General features: G+C 42.8%; 1 protein-coding gene across 2 annotated transcripts in view; it reads right to left on the reverse strand.

Annotated features, from left to right (window-relative positions):
* POLM (DNA polymerase mu) overlaps positions 1 to 15,934 on the reverse strand; it is a 183,058-nt gene that overhangs the window by 39,461 nt on the left and 127,663 nt on the right. For both annotated transcript variants that reach the window (XM_086943362.1, XM_086943361.1), the window contains exon 9: positions 5,998 to 6,100. In XM_086943362.1, coding sequence (XP_086799488.1) covers positions 5,998 to 6,100 — 103 coding nt within the window. The remainder of the gene's footprint in view (positions 1 to 5,997; positions 6,101 to 15,934) is intronic.

Consider the following 15,934-nt stretch of genomic DNA (forward strand, 5'->3'; position numbering starts at 1 on the left):
AGCAAGTGACCCAGGTACACAACTTGCTGAACACAGAATTGCAGCTTCGAAGGGGACACCTTGTGCCCCTTGTCAGCCAGGAAGTTCAAAACAGTCAGTGAGGCATGTTCACATTCGGGTTCGCTTCGAGCGGTGATCAGCAGATCATCGACATATTGAAGCAGGGCAGTGTTAACTGGCATGTGGATACTGTCGAGTTGTTTTTTCAATGCTTGACTATAAATGCTGGGGCTTTCTGTGAATCCTTGAGGTGCGCGTGCAAATTTGAAAGATCGTCCATTTAAACTGAATCCGAACAAATATTGGCTTTCCGGATCGATCGGGACACTGAAGAAGGCGTTCTTGAGGTCAATTACAGTGAAGAACGTCGCTTCTGAATCAATAGCTGTCAGTAATGAAGAGATATCTGGGACCACAGGATACTGTGGTACAATGCATTTATTCAATTCGCGCAGATCAATAACTAATCGATAAACAGGTGGTGCATTTGGGTCAGTACGTTTAAGAACTGGAATAATTGGAGAATTACACACATTGGAGTCAGTTTCCACAACCACTCCTTGTGCAATGAGCTCGTCAATGATTCTCAGTAAAGCCACTACAGCATCTGGGGGTAACTTGTATTGTCGAATACGTGGTAGTATCACTCCTGCTTTGAGGGTGACTCGATATGGTGTAATGCGCATACAACCTACATCAGTGGGGCCTTGCGCCCACAAGTGTGCAGGGACATCCTGTAACCTGCGATCCATGTCTCTCAATACATAATGGCCTTTGAAATCTCGCAAAAACAATCGTACTCCTTCCGGAGAACAGCATATAATAGCTCCTAGAGCTTTCAATGTCTTTATGCCTAACAGGTTTTCTGGGCATGATTTCGTAAGCAATAAATCTGTAGTCCGTGTCAAAGGACCAACTGCAAGAGGAAGGGGTTGTGATACTTCATTAATAATGGGTTTTCCTGAAAATCCAAGGGACACGTTCTGTGAGCCTGAGAGGGGTGCCCCTGGTACTTCATTGTGACTTATCGTGGTTCTGCTTGCCCCTGTATCAATGAGAAACTTTCTGTCTTTTCCTAATACTTGACTGTGTACATAAGGACCCTTTTGATCTACAGGAACCTCAATAAGAGGCAAGCGAAACTCCCTCTCCAGGCTGTTTCATGTGTATCGTTGATAATCGGGGTAATCATTTTGTGCATACTGGTACATCTGCTGTGTCGTGTTTTGTGTTGCGGTGATAGGCTGTTGTTGGGGTATCGCTACGGTCTGTGATGAAGCTGGCATAGGCGGAATATGTTGTATATTCTGGGGTACTTGTTGTTGAACCTGATCTTGTCTAGGTGGACGCGGTCTCTCCTTGGTCTTACCCGTGGCGATATTATGTTTCAGAACTGCACAATCGTTTATATAATGACCTGGCTGTTTACAATAGTTACATATTCCCTTAACAGGAACTGTCGAATTACTGGGTTGGGTCGCACCCTTTTTGTGACCGTCGGCAGGAACCAACTGGGCAACTAACATTTTCATTTTTGTATCTTTCATACGTCTTTGTTCGTGTTCTTGTTCTTCTCTAAGTCTATTCTGATGGTACTGTAACATTTGTAACATTTGTGAAGGAGTATTAGCTTGCCAAGTGCTTTCTACTTTCATTACTCTGTTCTTAACCTGGGGCAGGGAATTCTCGACTAATTTCGTTACAAAAAGATGTGGATATGACTCGCTACTTGCTTTCAGACCGCTATTAATACCAAAACATTTCTCAAATCGGGTGTAGAAATCACTAGTGTCTTCATCTGGTTTCTGTTTGCAGGCTGAGATTGCACCCCAATCTTCCTTTTTCGTACTCAATAAACGTGGCAATACTTGTACTAACAACCCTGGTAACGCCTTGACTTTGTCTCCAAGCCCTAGGCCTGGAACTCGAGTATTTTCTTCATCTTCTAATGCAGCCCAATCAATCTTTGTGTCTCCCACCTCCCACTCTTTTTCTTTGAGTTTCTCGTATATACCTGGAGGCAGTCTACTTGTTCTAATTTTACTCGGATACCTTCCTCAACTAATAAGTTTTCTCGGGTCTTTTCAGGCTCCTCCTTATTTTTCTCTTCTAGTCTGTGTGCTTTTTCTGTGCGCCTATGCGATTCTTTACGCCATAGCTCAATGGCATCTTTCTGTGACTGTCTGGCTTTCTTTTTCCATAATGCTTCTTCTACTCTCATGATGCAATCTGCATCCCATGTCCCAGCAGCGGGCCATCTCTGATTCTCTGATAGGTCTTTAGTGTAATCCACCCATAAGTCGAGAAATAAAACGGCATCTAGGCCATGCTTGTGGTACATAAAGTACCCTGGAGTGTCCCTAGGTGGAATGGGGACGGCTTCTTCTAGTACCCCTTTTCTAGTTTTTATTTGTCTTAATTTGGAGAATAACGGCATTCTGAAATCTGGCTACTTGGTTCCTACTCAGATATGAACACACTGAACATGGACACAATAATCACAATAAAGAAGATCGAACATTCACTCATACCACGACATTTGAATGACACATTAAAACCTTCCATAAACGAACCACAATAATTATAATAAAACCTACTAACTGAGTGAAACTGGATGTACTGCTAAACAGTACAGATACACCGTAAACAGTGCAAACTAGATATACTGCTAAACAGTACAGATACACTGCTAAACAGTGCAGACCAGGCTTGTGTACCCAAACCCGTCTCGACCGGCACAAACTAATGCGCACGTCTAGATGCGTCCCTAGCAACGGTACTCACCGGGAAGCACGGAAACAGAAGGCCTCGGAAACCCTGGACTGGACTGGACTCGGACTGGATTCGGACTCGACTCGTGACGCAGATACTTCGGAACTTCGGAACCTGGTGGGCCTCCGTATACCTCGGATCTTGCTCTCTCAGCTAGGCTCTGGTCGGGATCCTCCGCACTCCTCACCGCCTCGTCTGGGTGTCGATCGCAGCCTCAGTCACCTCCGTTGGCCTGAGGGAGATACAGGAAATCCTGCGGGTACGCGTAGTTGTCCGTCCGGCTGTGGCAGGGGGCCAGGCCTGCAACGCACCGCCGGCGTGTGAGATGGGGGAGGGGTCCCTGTTCGGGCACCAGTTCTGTGGTAAAATCTAATTACCCATGCTTAATTTATACGGTAAAGTCAATACGAATAACTCCGATAAATAAGAGGCAAAATCCGTGATATTGAGGTTTACTCAAAAAGGGTTTTATTCCTTAAAAAGGAATTGGGTATTTGGCTCGAGCCAAGGTGGCATACCATTCCGTCACCACATAGGTTCGGGAAGGGACTGACAGACAACATTTTATTGACAGTTATTCATATATATAGTCAATGCGTTACAGTAAAGGCATATGCAGAAGGCGTAACAGCTGAGAAGAGAGATAAAATGTTCATACGTAACTGAAAAGGCGTTGCAATAGGCGTGCATAAAGGCGTGTACTAGAAACGTCATTTATCATGAGGTCACAAGTAGGTGGATCCATAAGAGAATCATGCAATGTCAGCAGAAATACATGGCAGAGATGCGCGCGCAGCAGTATGACGTGTGACTGACGTGTAACTGGAGGGTGAAGGGGACTTGACATTTAGCCCTACAAGTGCAGACATAAGTCTGAGATGTCAGACCAACCTAATCCCAAATCGTATCTGATATCTTATGTTTAAGGAACTGTAGTATCTGGAAGGGAAAGGTCTCTCGGACGGAGGCTATTCTATACTGGTTGTGAGTGCGTGTATAAGCGTCTTGTGTCTACGTGTCTACGTGTCTGCATGAGAGGTGAGGGGGCATGGGCCTACCATGGCAACGGAGTCTATGAATTACTTGCACGGAGACAGAAAGGCCGGGCCCATTGCTCCTGCAGCTGGGAGGATGTTTACTTGAACGACGAGACAGGAATGTATTTTCGAGGAGTGGAGCAGATAAATCGAAGGTTGAATACAGTCTTGGCAGGCAGAAGGCTGGGTTAAGCGCCGTGAGCCGCGCAGGGAGTAAGGCAGGGGTCACTGGTACAGAGGCAGCCTGGGCTGAGGCCCTCAGAGTCAGAAGGCAGGAAAAAGAGGCTCGATGGCAGAATCAGGGCCTACTTCGCCAGAGCTGAAAAACGTGTAAAGTATACCACAAAAAGACGTTGGCATAGCATATTTAGAAACTGAATATTCAATCCGTTCATGGCGGATCTGAAAGAGGACATGTTGAAGATGGACGCAAATGTATTTGCGTCTTCATAGCTGGCACAGGAGGGAAATTACATGCACTTCAAGCCAGTACATGGAGACGGTGGGGTACGCGTTAGGGAACACTATTTGACCATAAATTATATTTCCTCACTCTCATGGTGAAGTTTGGGCATTTGGCGTTTTTGGCGGTTGCAAACAGATCTATGTCTGGAACTCCCCAAAGTTGGACATAAGGGAGCAGGTCTTCAGGGTGAAGTTCCCACTTGTGGACTTGTTGCTGCATCCTGCTGAGCTCCCGGAAGGTACTCCGCTAGCAGTACTCTGTGGTGCTTCGCCCAACCCCAAATGTCTTGCACTAATGCTGAGAGTTTGGGGGAGTACATGCCCCCAGTTTCTGCAGGTAGTACATAGTAGTGATGCTGTCTGTTTTGATCAGGACTATGTTGTGATCTACATGGCAGAATAAGATAAGGGGAGTCACTGTTTGGAGGTGGAGGCCCCTTTCCCTGTTGTTATTGCTCATGTAGGGCCCCTGCTAGAGTAACCCTGAGGTGACTGCTGGAGGTAGGCCTGCTACTATCTCTGATAAGAGAAAGGGTTGTCTGGGGAGATGGTCTAGCTTTCTGCCCTATATTACTGCCTACAGAAGGACCTCCTCAGAGTGGATGTTAGGGCCAATAGCCTTGGCACAGACCCTGTCTTTCTTCAGGTTTTGGTCAATCTTCAGTGTGTACCACCAGAGAATCAGGTGGTGCTCACCCAAGTATGCAGAGTAGGGGGTTTGGAAAAGGGCTTTTATTTCTTGTCCACTCAAGCATGCCAACCCTTGATTTCATGGACTCCTCCAAGATGTCTGTGGTAGTCCTAAGCACTCCCTTGAGCATAGGAATGAACTGCACTGTAAAGTGGGACTTACACATTTCCTCTACCAGGAAGTTGTTATCTTCTTGGAGGACATGCATTTCCACCTTATGATAAGTACCTGCCCTCTGAACCATTTCGTGATAGAATGTAGTATTATCCAAGGAGAATGACATAGCTGGGTATGTGTTGCTCAGAGGAGCAACATTGCAGTTTTTCCACAAATCATCAGTAGGCCTGGGTCATAAGGTGTGTCGTAGTGACCGGCAGGATGAAGTGGGATGCCTACCCCTTAAGATGAGTGGGGCAAACCCTCTGCTGAGTATTGCAAAGGAGAAGTGTGCAGGTGTGGTCGAGGGGTGTGGGAGGGGGTAGTGAATCAGGGAGAGGGATGACGCTCCTGTCCTTACACCTAGTGAGCTGAGGAGGTGGACTCCAAAAGCAAATTCCTCGTCAAAAGTAATCTTCCTCTTTGGTGGTAAAGTCTCTGTTGCCTTCCTCTTTGGAGGCAAAGTCTCTGTTGGTTTTAGAAGCAAAGTCTCTGTAGGCTTTGGAGGGGGCTAGGTAGTGATCTTGCCTGCGTGGAGATGAATACAAATGTGTTTCTGGTGAGCATCCAGCTGGAGGATAGGTTTTTCCGAGTCTTCGGAGGTGTGGCCTTAGAAGGGTATTCTTGGTACCTACTGGTCTGGATACATTTTGTGGAAAAGAAGTGCCAAAACACCCACAAAAAAAAGGTTTTCACACTCACAGTGAAAAAGCCTCAGAACATAAGATGTTAAAAGTGATACATGAATAATTGCTTCAAATAATTTCTTTACCTCTTCAATTGAGCATTCTAACAAAGTGGTTTATAAATAACACATATTCAAACCAGCAACTAATGAACCAGCTACATATTTTAGCAATAGCCCAAATTCCTTACCTGGCTACTTAACCAGCTCACTACTTTCGTAAGGAGTCCCATCTCTTTGCCTTCCTTAGGGTGCGTGATGAGAAAGTCCACATCATGCCCACTCTGCTTCCCTCTAGAGAACAAAAATCATGAAGATGATATAGTCATAATGTTGCCTGAAGTTATACACTCATTTAATAGAACATAACAGTGCAGGAGAGAGTGAATATCTAACAAAATAATATTATCACAAATGATGCTGAGCAGGCGACGGCTGTTGACTTCATATCTATGACAGGATGTTATGGAAGAGGAACTATGCTTAAGTGGATTGTGAGTTTAAGAGATACAAGATCTTCAAGTGGGCTGCAGAAGTGAGAAGACAAGTACATGGGACACATTAGGGCCGAAGAGTCACAGTGATGCAAGTTCATGGGTATGCAACAGTGCAGGCTTATAAGGAGCCTAGGAGTGTGAGACAAACCTGAAATAGAGCACTGCAGAAAGGCACACAAACCACAACAGCCCTGTCAGACTGCTGAACATGCTCAACTCAGGTATTTACACAACTGAGTTGAGCCATGACAGAAAACCTCCGTCCAAGTGCCCACATAGGTTAAACACAGAAGACTGAGATGCATGCATAAAAATGACAAACAAGAAACTACATAATACCCTATAATCACAATCAGAAAAAACATAGGGCAGACTTTTTGAGAGGTCAGGAACAGGTACATCATATAAAGCTAACCACCATTTTGAGAACAGGCAAATGAGGAACATTAAATGACTGCAACTCACTAAATGCAGAAAGAACAAATGATGGACGAAATGCTGAACAATGTCTAACACTCACCTTCAGTACAACGATCTGGAACTAAATCCATCCATGGCCCAGATCTCTGTACTGAGGGTGAGTGTTTGACATTATTCAGCATTCTGCCCATCGATTGTTCTTTTTTTATTTGTCACCCCAAGTGGGATGAGGAAGCGCAGATGTGGGTCCTGTGCTCACCATGCATCTGGATTCAAGCAATCCGGGCTGATGAGGGGCGATACCTCGAACCCTGTCCTAGGATGCTTGTTTCCGGTCCTGGCTTGGCAATTCGGGCTGGACTGTTCCCACGGCGAGCAGGTTCAAGACTGATTTGCATATGGCTAGGTCCAAACTAGAGTGGCGTGGTGAGTAAAAAAAACAAAGGATTTAGGCCCAGATCTCTGTACTGAGGGTGAGTGCTGACATTGTTCAGCATTCCGTCCATCAATTGTTCTTTTTGCATTTGTCATCACAAGTGCGGCGGAATGTCCAGACGTGGGTCCCATGCTCATCGTGCCTCTTCCACTGGATTCAAGCTATCCTGGCTGTTTTGGGGTTATATCTCAAAACCAATCCCAGGTGGCTTGTTACCAAGTGGCCAAGCGTATGCCCAGACGTGGGTTCCGTGCTCTCCATGCCACTGGAGTCAAGCTATCCTGGCTGCTTAGGGGTGATAACTCGAAACCCGTCCTAGGATGCTTATTTCCAGTCCAGGGAGGACCTGGCTTGGCATTTCTGGCTGGACTATTCCCATGGGGAGCAGGGTCAAGATTGATTTACATACAAATAGTTCCAAACTGGGGTGGAGTGGTGAGCAAAAAACACGATGGATTTAGGCCCAGATCTCTGTACTGGCGGTGAGTGTTAGAGATTGTTCAGCATACCGTTCATCAATTGTTCTTTTTGCAACTCACTAAAGCCATGTAATTATAACTACATATTATACAACAAAGCAAGTCATACTATTAAAAGTGTTCATGTAAAAAGTGCAGTAATAGGAATCAACACATTTGATAAAGTACTCAAGTTAAAGTGTGAAAGCAGAAATCATTTACTGCAACTGAAGATTTACCAACAACATTAGCAACACCAAATCAGATTTCTTTATTGGCATTGGGTGTATATTCGATTTTAAGCTCAATTTTAGGGCTCACTTATTTTTGATCTATCTGGTTTAGAAACATTGGGACCCCTGTAGGAATATTGGCACTATCAATCTAAAACAATACTTCAACACCAAAGGTTTAAAAAAAAAACCACACAGATGTCCAAAGCAAGAGAGTTACTGATTAATCTAGTAGATGTAGAGGATATGCTCATGACATTTCCACCAAAGCAAATTTCAGACATACAGAAATACATCAATGTTTAAATTAATGCTTCGAGCCTCAACAAAACTGATTTTAATACCAATTGAAAGGTACTTGATGAATCTGTGGACGATTTTTCTACCCGCCGCTAAGAAATTTGTCACATAGCGTAAGTTCCATCCATTCAATAATGAACAAGCAAGAAGATGATGTAAATATTATGGCTGTCACGCTTTTTTTAAGCAAAAATGCTAAAAGAACAGCTTGAATTTCTGAAAATACTGCAAATAACACATCCAGAATCAACCGTAAAGTTTGAACACTTGACATGGAGGTGGGAGGCAAGAAACAAAAGCACAAGTTCAATAAATGAAAGTTAGAGGTTAAATTCAAGACCACAAACAGGTCACCACTGTGAAACAGGACAGTACCTCTTACAGATGCAGACTGTCTATTCCACTTTTGGAGAGGTGCACTGATGAAGACCAAAAATGTTGCAAATGCAACAAAGATAACCATTTTGCATGGGTAAGCAACGCAAGTATAACCAACAATAGAAGAAATAAAGTGGTGATATTCAACAGAGGAGGAAGGAAATCCAAAGTGTTAGACAGATGGAAAGTCAAGAAAAATATGTATCAAATGGCATTTCACCAATGAGAAGTGTACAAGAGACGCTACACATGAAAGGCATATCGTTTGCCAATGCTAAACTTCAACATGAGTAAATCAACCTCTGTCAGAGGGCAATGAAAAAAACTGTCTCTACCACCCTTAAAGTGGACCAACACACAGCTAGCGTTGTCTTGTGTAGTAGGGCTAGCTGTAATATCATGTATGTATCTCAACAGAAAAAATACTTTAAAAAGAAAGCTGTCCCCATCACGACTAGATGTGTTTCAGTGGGAAGCCAGCAAACACTTTGGGAATCTTGCAATTTTTAAAATCGTGTCATGTGGGACATCTTCCATAAGAGAACAGATGTGTCTTTTAGGGGTGAACTTCCTGTTCATGTCTTGTAAATAATGGTATAGCAAACTAATAGGGCCAGACACAATGACGGCAACATCATATATAGAGCCGAAACAAACCACCTTCATAGTTTACAGGAATACTATATAACAAAATGTATGACTGGTCCCACTCCCAGATGTCCATAAATGTAGCCCTGCCAAAGGAAACAGTGATAAGAATCTACAGCATGTGTGTTGACATAAGTGTCAAACACTGATATTATGAGAGAACGCCATCCTGTTAGGGTATTAAAATGTATACAGCGCACGAATACCAAGTGGTGTCTTAGCGCGAACAGTCCTGATGCAAGCTAGAGCACTATTCGTTAAATAGCCAGGTCTTAAGGGCTTTCCTGAAGGATATCAAAGAAGGAAGGCTTCTGATGGAAATGGGGAGGGTATTCCAGAGCTTCGTAGCACCCACTGCAAAGCTTCTGCCCCCAGTAAGTCTTACAGAATCTCTGAGAGAGGATCAATTTCGCCCCTTCAGACCAGAAGCATCTATTTGGAGAGTACCAATGCAGTGACCGCGTCAAAAACTAAGGACCAGTGCTGTGTAGCGCCTTTAAGTAATACATAAGGCCTTAAACTTAATGCGACACTTAACTGGAAGCCAATGCAGTCTCCGAAGATGCTTTGCCACTGATTGAAACTTAGGGATCCCCAGCAGGAGCCTTGCAGCAGCATTCTGGATCATCTGAAGCTTGTTACTGCTTCTCGGGCACACCGAGATAAAGCCCATTGCAATAATCCAGTTTGGCAAGGACTAAGGAAGTAACCAAAGCTTTCCTGCTGTCTGCTGGGATCAAAGGTAAGATGTTCTTGATCACTTTAAGTAGGAAAAAGCTGGATGAAGAAACTGCTTTGACTTGAACTTCAAAGTTCAGTTTCTCATCTATAATCACTCCCGGATATTTTGCTTTGGGGGTCCGGGATAGGTACTGCTCCCAATTGGTCTGGCCACCAGATCTGTGACCAGGTAGGGGAGTAGTTACCAAACAGGATTATCTCAGTTTTTCCTGAGTCAAGTTTGAGGCAGTGCAAGCTCATCCATGAGTCGACTGCCAGTATGCAATCCCTGAATCTTTTTACTGGCGGCATGATATTTTTACAGACGGACAAGACAATTTGAGTGTCGTCTGCGCAGGATGTAAAAACCATCCCGAAGGATCTAATTAATGCATCCACAAGGGAGAGTGAAGGACGGGGAAACGTAGTTGCCCAAGGCAACTGATTGTATCCGGTCTGATAGAAAAATGAGCCCAATGCTAATGCATTATCCGTGATGCCAAGAGTATTCAGACAGTTAAGTAACAGGTTATAACCAACCGTGTTAAACGCTGTCAACAGGTTGAGCAGAATAAGGGCTGCGGCATCTCCTGTTTCTAAGACTGCTCTGATTTCATCAGTAGCTTTTATTAGGGTTGTTTCGGTGCTATGCTTTGCCCTAAATCTGAATTTGGGACTCGTCCAAAAAGTTGTGTTCATGTAAATATAATGTAAGCTAATTATTCATGACTTCTCCCACCAGTTTAGCTGGGAGTGGAAGATGCAAAATGGGCCTGTAATTATTTGAATCAGCTGCATCGAGATTCGTTTTTTTTCAGAAGGGGTAACATCGATGCCCTCTTCCAAATGGAGGGAAAACACCTTCCGTAAACATAGAGTTGAAATGGTTAGACTGGGGCCAAGGATCTCAGGGACTTGTTTGAATATCGTGGGAGGAAAGGGGTCATGGGGAGAGCCCGATTTGGCCTGTGGAATATGAGTTGTTACCTCGTCCTCATCCTGGACTATTTCTGCAGGCCATCATTAGTTGTCTGAATGAGGCAACAATCTTTTTAAACTAGATCTCTACTAAAGACTATCACTACCTTTACCTAGAAGAACAATCTCATTATGTCCGAATGTTTTCAGTACTGGGGTTATCCAGATATTAAAGGCTTAACATGTGCATCTCACCTACTGCTGAAATATTGTAAGAGGCAATGAGAAGTAATCAAATGAGTGAGGAATCTCTTTAACCGCATGGAAAACGTCCTAGTTTCTGGGTGCAATTAAAAAAAGAGAACAGTCAAGCAGTTCCTCAAGTATGTACTTGTCTAGATGTTGCTAAGCACACTCGGAATGTGGAAAAGTTTGAATTAGACAAATAGGAATTAACATTCTTTGGACACCTTTTCATCACAATCCTTTTCAAGCGACTCAAATTAAAGCAAGCTACAACCTATGCGAAAAGGAGCGCACAATTCATTAATTCTTCACAAGCAAGGTGCTTCGTAGTAGTCCATTTGACATTTCCATTCACAGAAAGTCCACAGGGAGTCACACTTTGTGCGCTCCTCTTTGCATAGGTGGTAGCTTGATTGTAAGTGGCCCAGTGGCAGTGAGACGGCATAAAGTAGAGCGTGGTTGGAGCTCAGTGATGAATTACCCGTATGACACACCAAATTCTCTAGCCCTTGCCGCCTGTGAGTTGTATGATCAAATTAAGGCAACTCTAGTCTCTGCCAAGAATGATCTAAAGTCATTTACACTCAATACATCACATTTCAGACATGCCAAGGAATGAAGATGAACTGCTCAAATCATGAGAAGAACGCATCTCCCATGGTCAGTGAAGAAGCCTGGAACGTGACTAGAATCTGCTGAACCTCTGCCTGTTGTGGAAGATGTTCCTGCCGTCATACTGCCGGCCCTGCTTGTCGTCACTCAACTAGAACAAGTTGTCACTCTAATACACTTATTTGGCAAATGTAGTAGCATTTCCAGTGTTACTGTGTTTTCCATTATCAGTTATTTATTTTGACTAGGTTCTTTAGTTTGCAGTTTCCTTAGTGTATTTTTTTGCTTTTAAAAATAAGAAAATGATGACGTGTTTTGCAGTGAACCTGGCTAAATAACGCAGTCTGAAAGTAGAAGCACAGCAGCAACCATGTTTTCAGTTTAGTTTTATGGCGGCAGGTCTAAGATATACGTAATGCACTAAAAAAGATCTCATTATATTTATATTTATAAAGGTTTCGGATATTATCACCATATTTAGATTGAAGCTTGAATAATGTTTTAACTAGATTCTCCTCAAGCTGACTGCACCTATTTTAAGTTCAAGTACACAAAGGCAATTCCAAACGTGCCCATCAATGCCCGAGACCGCAAGGAGAAAGGGCATGCTGCACCATTTTCTGCCCAATTATCAGTCTGACTCTCATATTATCTGCACTGTAAGCTAGTGCTCTCTGGTAACACTCTCCAAACCACTGCCAGGCCTAATATGCCCGACTAAAGACCTTGTCCATTGCAAACGTCGGTATGCATGTTATTGAATCTACTCTCATTGAGCAAAGCACGCCACACACTCCTTGAACGTACTGCTGGAGAGGGCATGGTCTGTTTCGAATCTCCATTGAGATCACAACATCTCAGGCTCATATTTTCAGCTTAGCTGAATTTATCATCTGCTCTGTTCAACTCTCTTGTAAGATGACCATTCTTTGCGTTCTCATATATTGCCGCACTGGCACCTTACCGTCTGAATAAAAACAGGTTAATTTCCTTTCTCCCTATTTAATTACCGCCGCCAATATACTTCTGAAGACTTTAATGTAAGGTGGAAACTCAAATCGTGCGCTGATGTTTCTGTCTTTCTTGATACCCTCCCTATTAGTTCTCCACTACCATACAGCTCAACAGGACCAACTTTTATGCAGGTAACTCTTTTCTTGCTCTCCCAACAAAGTGCAGCTTAGTAGAGCATACCCTTATCATTGGACAGATGACTCCCCCCCACAAATGTTCAGGTTATTTCTCTCACTGTTTCATTGCACCACACAACCTGTTGCATCTCCACATACCGCCCCTGGTCCCATTTTTCTGTCTAGCAACAGCTTTAGAACCAAACTACAGCACCTACATTAGTGGATCACTCTTTTGTTAGCATAACTAAGGTAAGTAAACACATAGATTCTGGAAGCATTCAATTCAGGAATGCAGTTAAAATTACATTTTTTAGGTCACAGACATTGAGCCCCTGGTTTATTCAGACCACATCACAGGGCTCAATAGTGATATCCCCTGGGGTAAGCTAGACTAACCAGAACATCTATTTTCTTTGCTGATGTCTGCCCAACCCGACCATGAGTGGGACCACACATAATCAGGATGGACTAGAAAGAACCACACGACCACGTGGATGGGAGAGGATTTCCTCACGCACCTCTGGAAAAGCATGGAACAGAAGCACAGCCGCATGATGGCTACAGGAACATTTGAGTGGGCACATACATTAAACAAGACTCCAAAAGTGATGAGCTACACTAAGTAGGCACCGTTAGGGCAGTATCACCAACCAGATCCATCCAGTTCGACATAGGTTGGGAGAAAGGTGCCACACCCCCAAAAGGGATGTGACCACTTAAGAGGGGCAGTCCCTGCCTTAAGACTATGCCTTACATATACATCTAACGCGCCCTACCGTCACTGCATATATTGCAACGGAAGCATCTTTAACCAGTGTTCTAACAGACCATATGGCCGTTCTTTTCTGAAAAAAGTGGGGGTGTTAGTCCATGTACCCCAGAGTGTGATATCACATTAGTAGGGTAGGCCCCCCTGCAAAGCTACCTCAAGGTATTCCCCAACCCCATTACCGGAAAAAGCTACAGCACTTTTTCACCACCGAGGGAGAGGACATCACTAAAGCAGAATAGGTCCTGAAGGGACACTCCACTCACGGCTAATCCGCGCCATTTGCCCCACCCACAATTAGTAGCAATCCCAGTAGGGGTCATTGGTGATTTTACTGCATACTATCGGTTAACTCTGCAGTTTAGACCACACTTCAAGTGCACAGCCTGATATCCGTTAAGTGACACCGACAACATATTTCCATTACTGTCTGTTGACCCTTCTAAGATGGCCGCCCGGGTTAGTACTGCAGTGTTTCCATAAACTTTCAGGAAATACGTAATACGTATTTAAGCCCGCCTCCCGGCACGTCTCTTCAAGGGAATCAGAGAAATTCAACACTCTGTCTAGTAAGTTCTCTCAATGGCTCCATCTGGGTGGCAAAGTCTTTAATGAACTTGCTGTAATATTCGCAAAGTCCAGCAAAAGATAAAAGTTTTTCTTTAGTATCTGGAGCTGGAGCGTTAACAATGGCATCAACTAAAGACTTCTTAGGAACAACACCATTACCTGAAAGTGTGGGATCTAAATACTCTATACTTTCACACAACATTTTACATTTTTCTAATTTCCAAGTCAATCTATTCTTTTCCAAACGACTACAAACCTCTTTTATGTGTTCAGCATGTTTCTCTGAATTAGGTGAAAAAACAAGGATATCATTTTGAAAGCATTTAACAAATGCATCTAAATCTTTAAAGTTGTGATGTATTGCCCTTTGAAAAACTGATGCCGCTGAGGCCAAGCCAAAAGGCATTCTTTTATATTGAAAAAGACCTTCTGGTGTTATAAAGGCAGTATATTGTTTCGAATCTTCTGTGAGAAGAATCTGATGGTACGCAGAGCGCAAGTCAAAAGTAGAAAATATTCTGGCACCTTCAAGCATGGAAACGACTTCATTAATATTTGGCAATGGATGGCAATCCACAATTAAATTGGAATTTAGTGCTCTAAAATCAACATTTAGCCTCAAACTTTTATCTGATTTCCGTGCAAGACCAATGGGAGAAACCCATTCTGAAGAATCTACCTTCTCAATTATATCTTGATCAATGAGTCCTTGTAATAGATTTTTTAAATCCTCTCTCACACTTATGGGCACAGATCTAAGTTTTTGTTTGACAGGCAAGGTTCAATTTCTTAATTTAATTTTAGGTGAAAAATAGTTTTCGCTTACCCAATTTCTCACAAAAAACTCCAGGAAATGATTAAATGATGTCATCACATTCTTTTTTAATGAGGAAACTATTGTTAGCTTGTGATATTAATAACACAGGATTTTCACTTCTAGGATTCAACATAATACCCAACGACCACTGATCCCTCCATCCTAAAACATTTACACCTTTGATTGCAACATACAATTTAATGTTGGCAGTATGTTCCTTGAATTCAATAATAGTATCAACAAAACCTTCCATATCTATGATGGATCCATCAAAACCCCTAGCAATGATATCAGATTCTTTTAAATCTTTAAGAGAAAATTTTACTTTAAAACGATTTAGGAAAAGCTCCTTAGTGACAATGGTCCAAGGAGAACTGGAGTCAGCCATAAGCTCTAATTCAACATTTTGAATATATACCGTACATTTAGGAGGTTTGAGTTTATTCAAATTAGACTCTACTGCTTCTTCAGCCATGTGTAATATAATTCATGTCTCATGTGCACTATTATTATCAGAATGATCACCTGAATTAATATAAGATACTTTTCCTTTAACTCCAGAAATGTTACTTTTTTTGTATCTTTACAAAAGGAAGCAAAATGTCCACGTCTCCCACATTTTTTACACTCTCTACTAAGAACAGGACACCCAGCAAAATATATGGCATGATTTGGATTCCCACAATAAAACAATCAAAATTCCTTTTCAGATTTTTTAGTAAAAGCTTGGCTTAAATCATTATATTTAGAAGATTCATCACGTGTTGATGATGTATTGGTACTAGTATGTGATGGATCATTTGGGACATTTCCCTTAACAATACATATATCATCACTGGAATTTTTACTATCCTTATGTACACATTTAACCCTCTTTTAAGATTGTTCCATGGCTTTGGAAGTTTTAATGACCTCAGATAGATTGGGAACACCCATAATTGTTCTTGTATTTTTTTTACTTTTGATGGGTACT

The sequence above is a fragment of the Lissotriton vulgaris genome, chromosome 11 (genome assembly GCF_964263255.1).
Source record: "Lissotriton vulgaris chromosome 11, aLisVul1.2, whole genome shotgun sequence".
Classification (NCBI taxonomy): Eukaryota; Metazoa; Chordata; class Amphibia; order Caudata; family Salamandridae; genus Lissotriton; species Lissotriton vulgaris.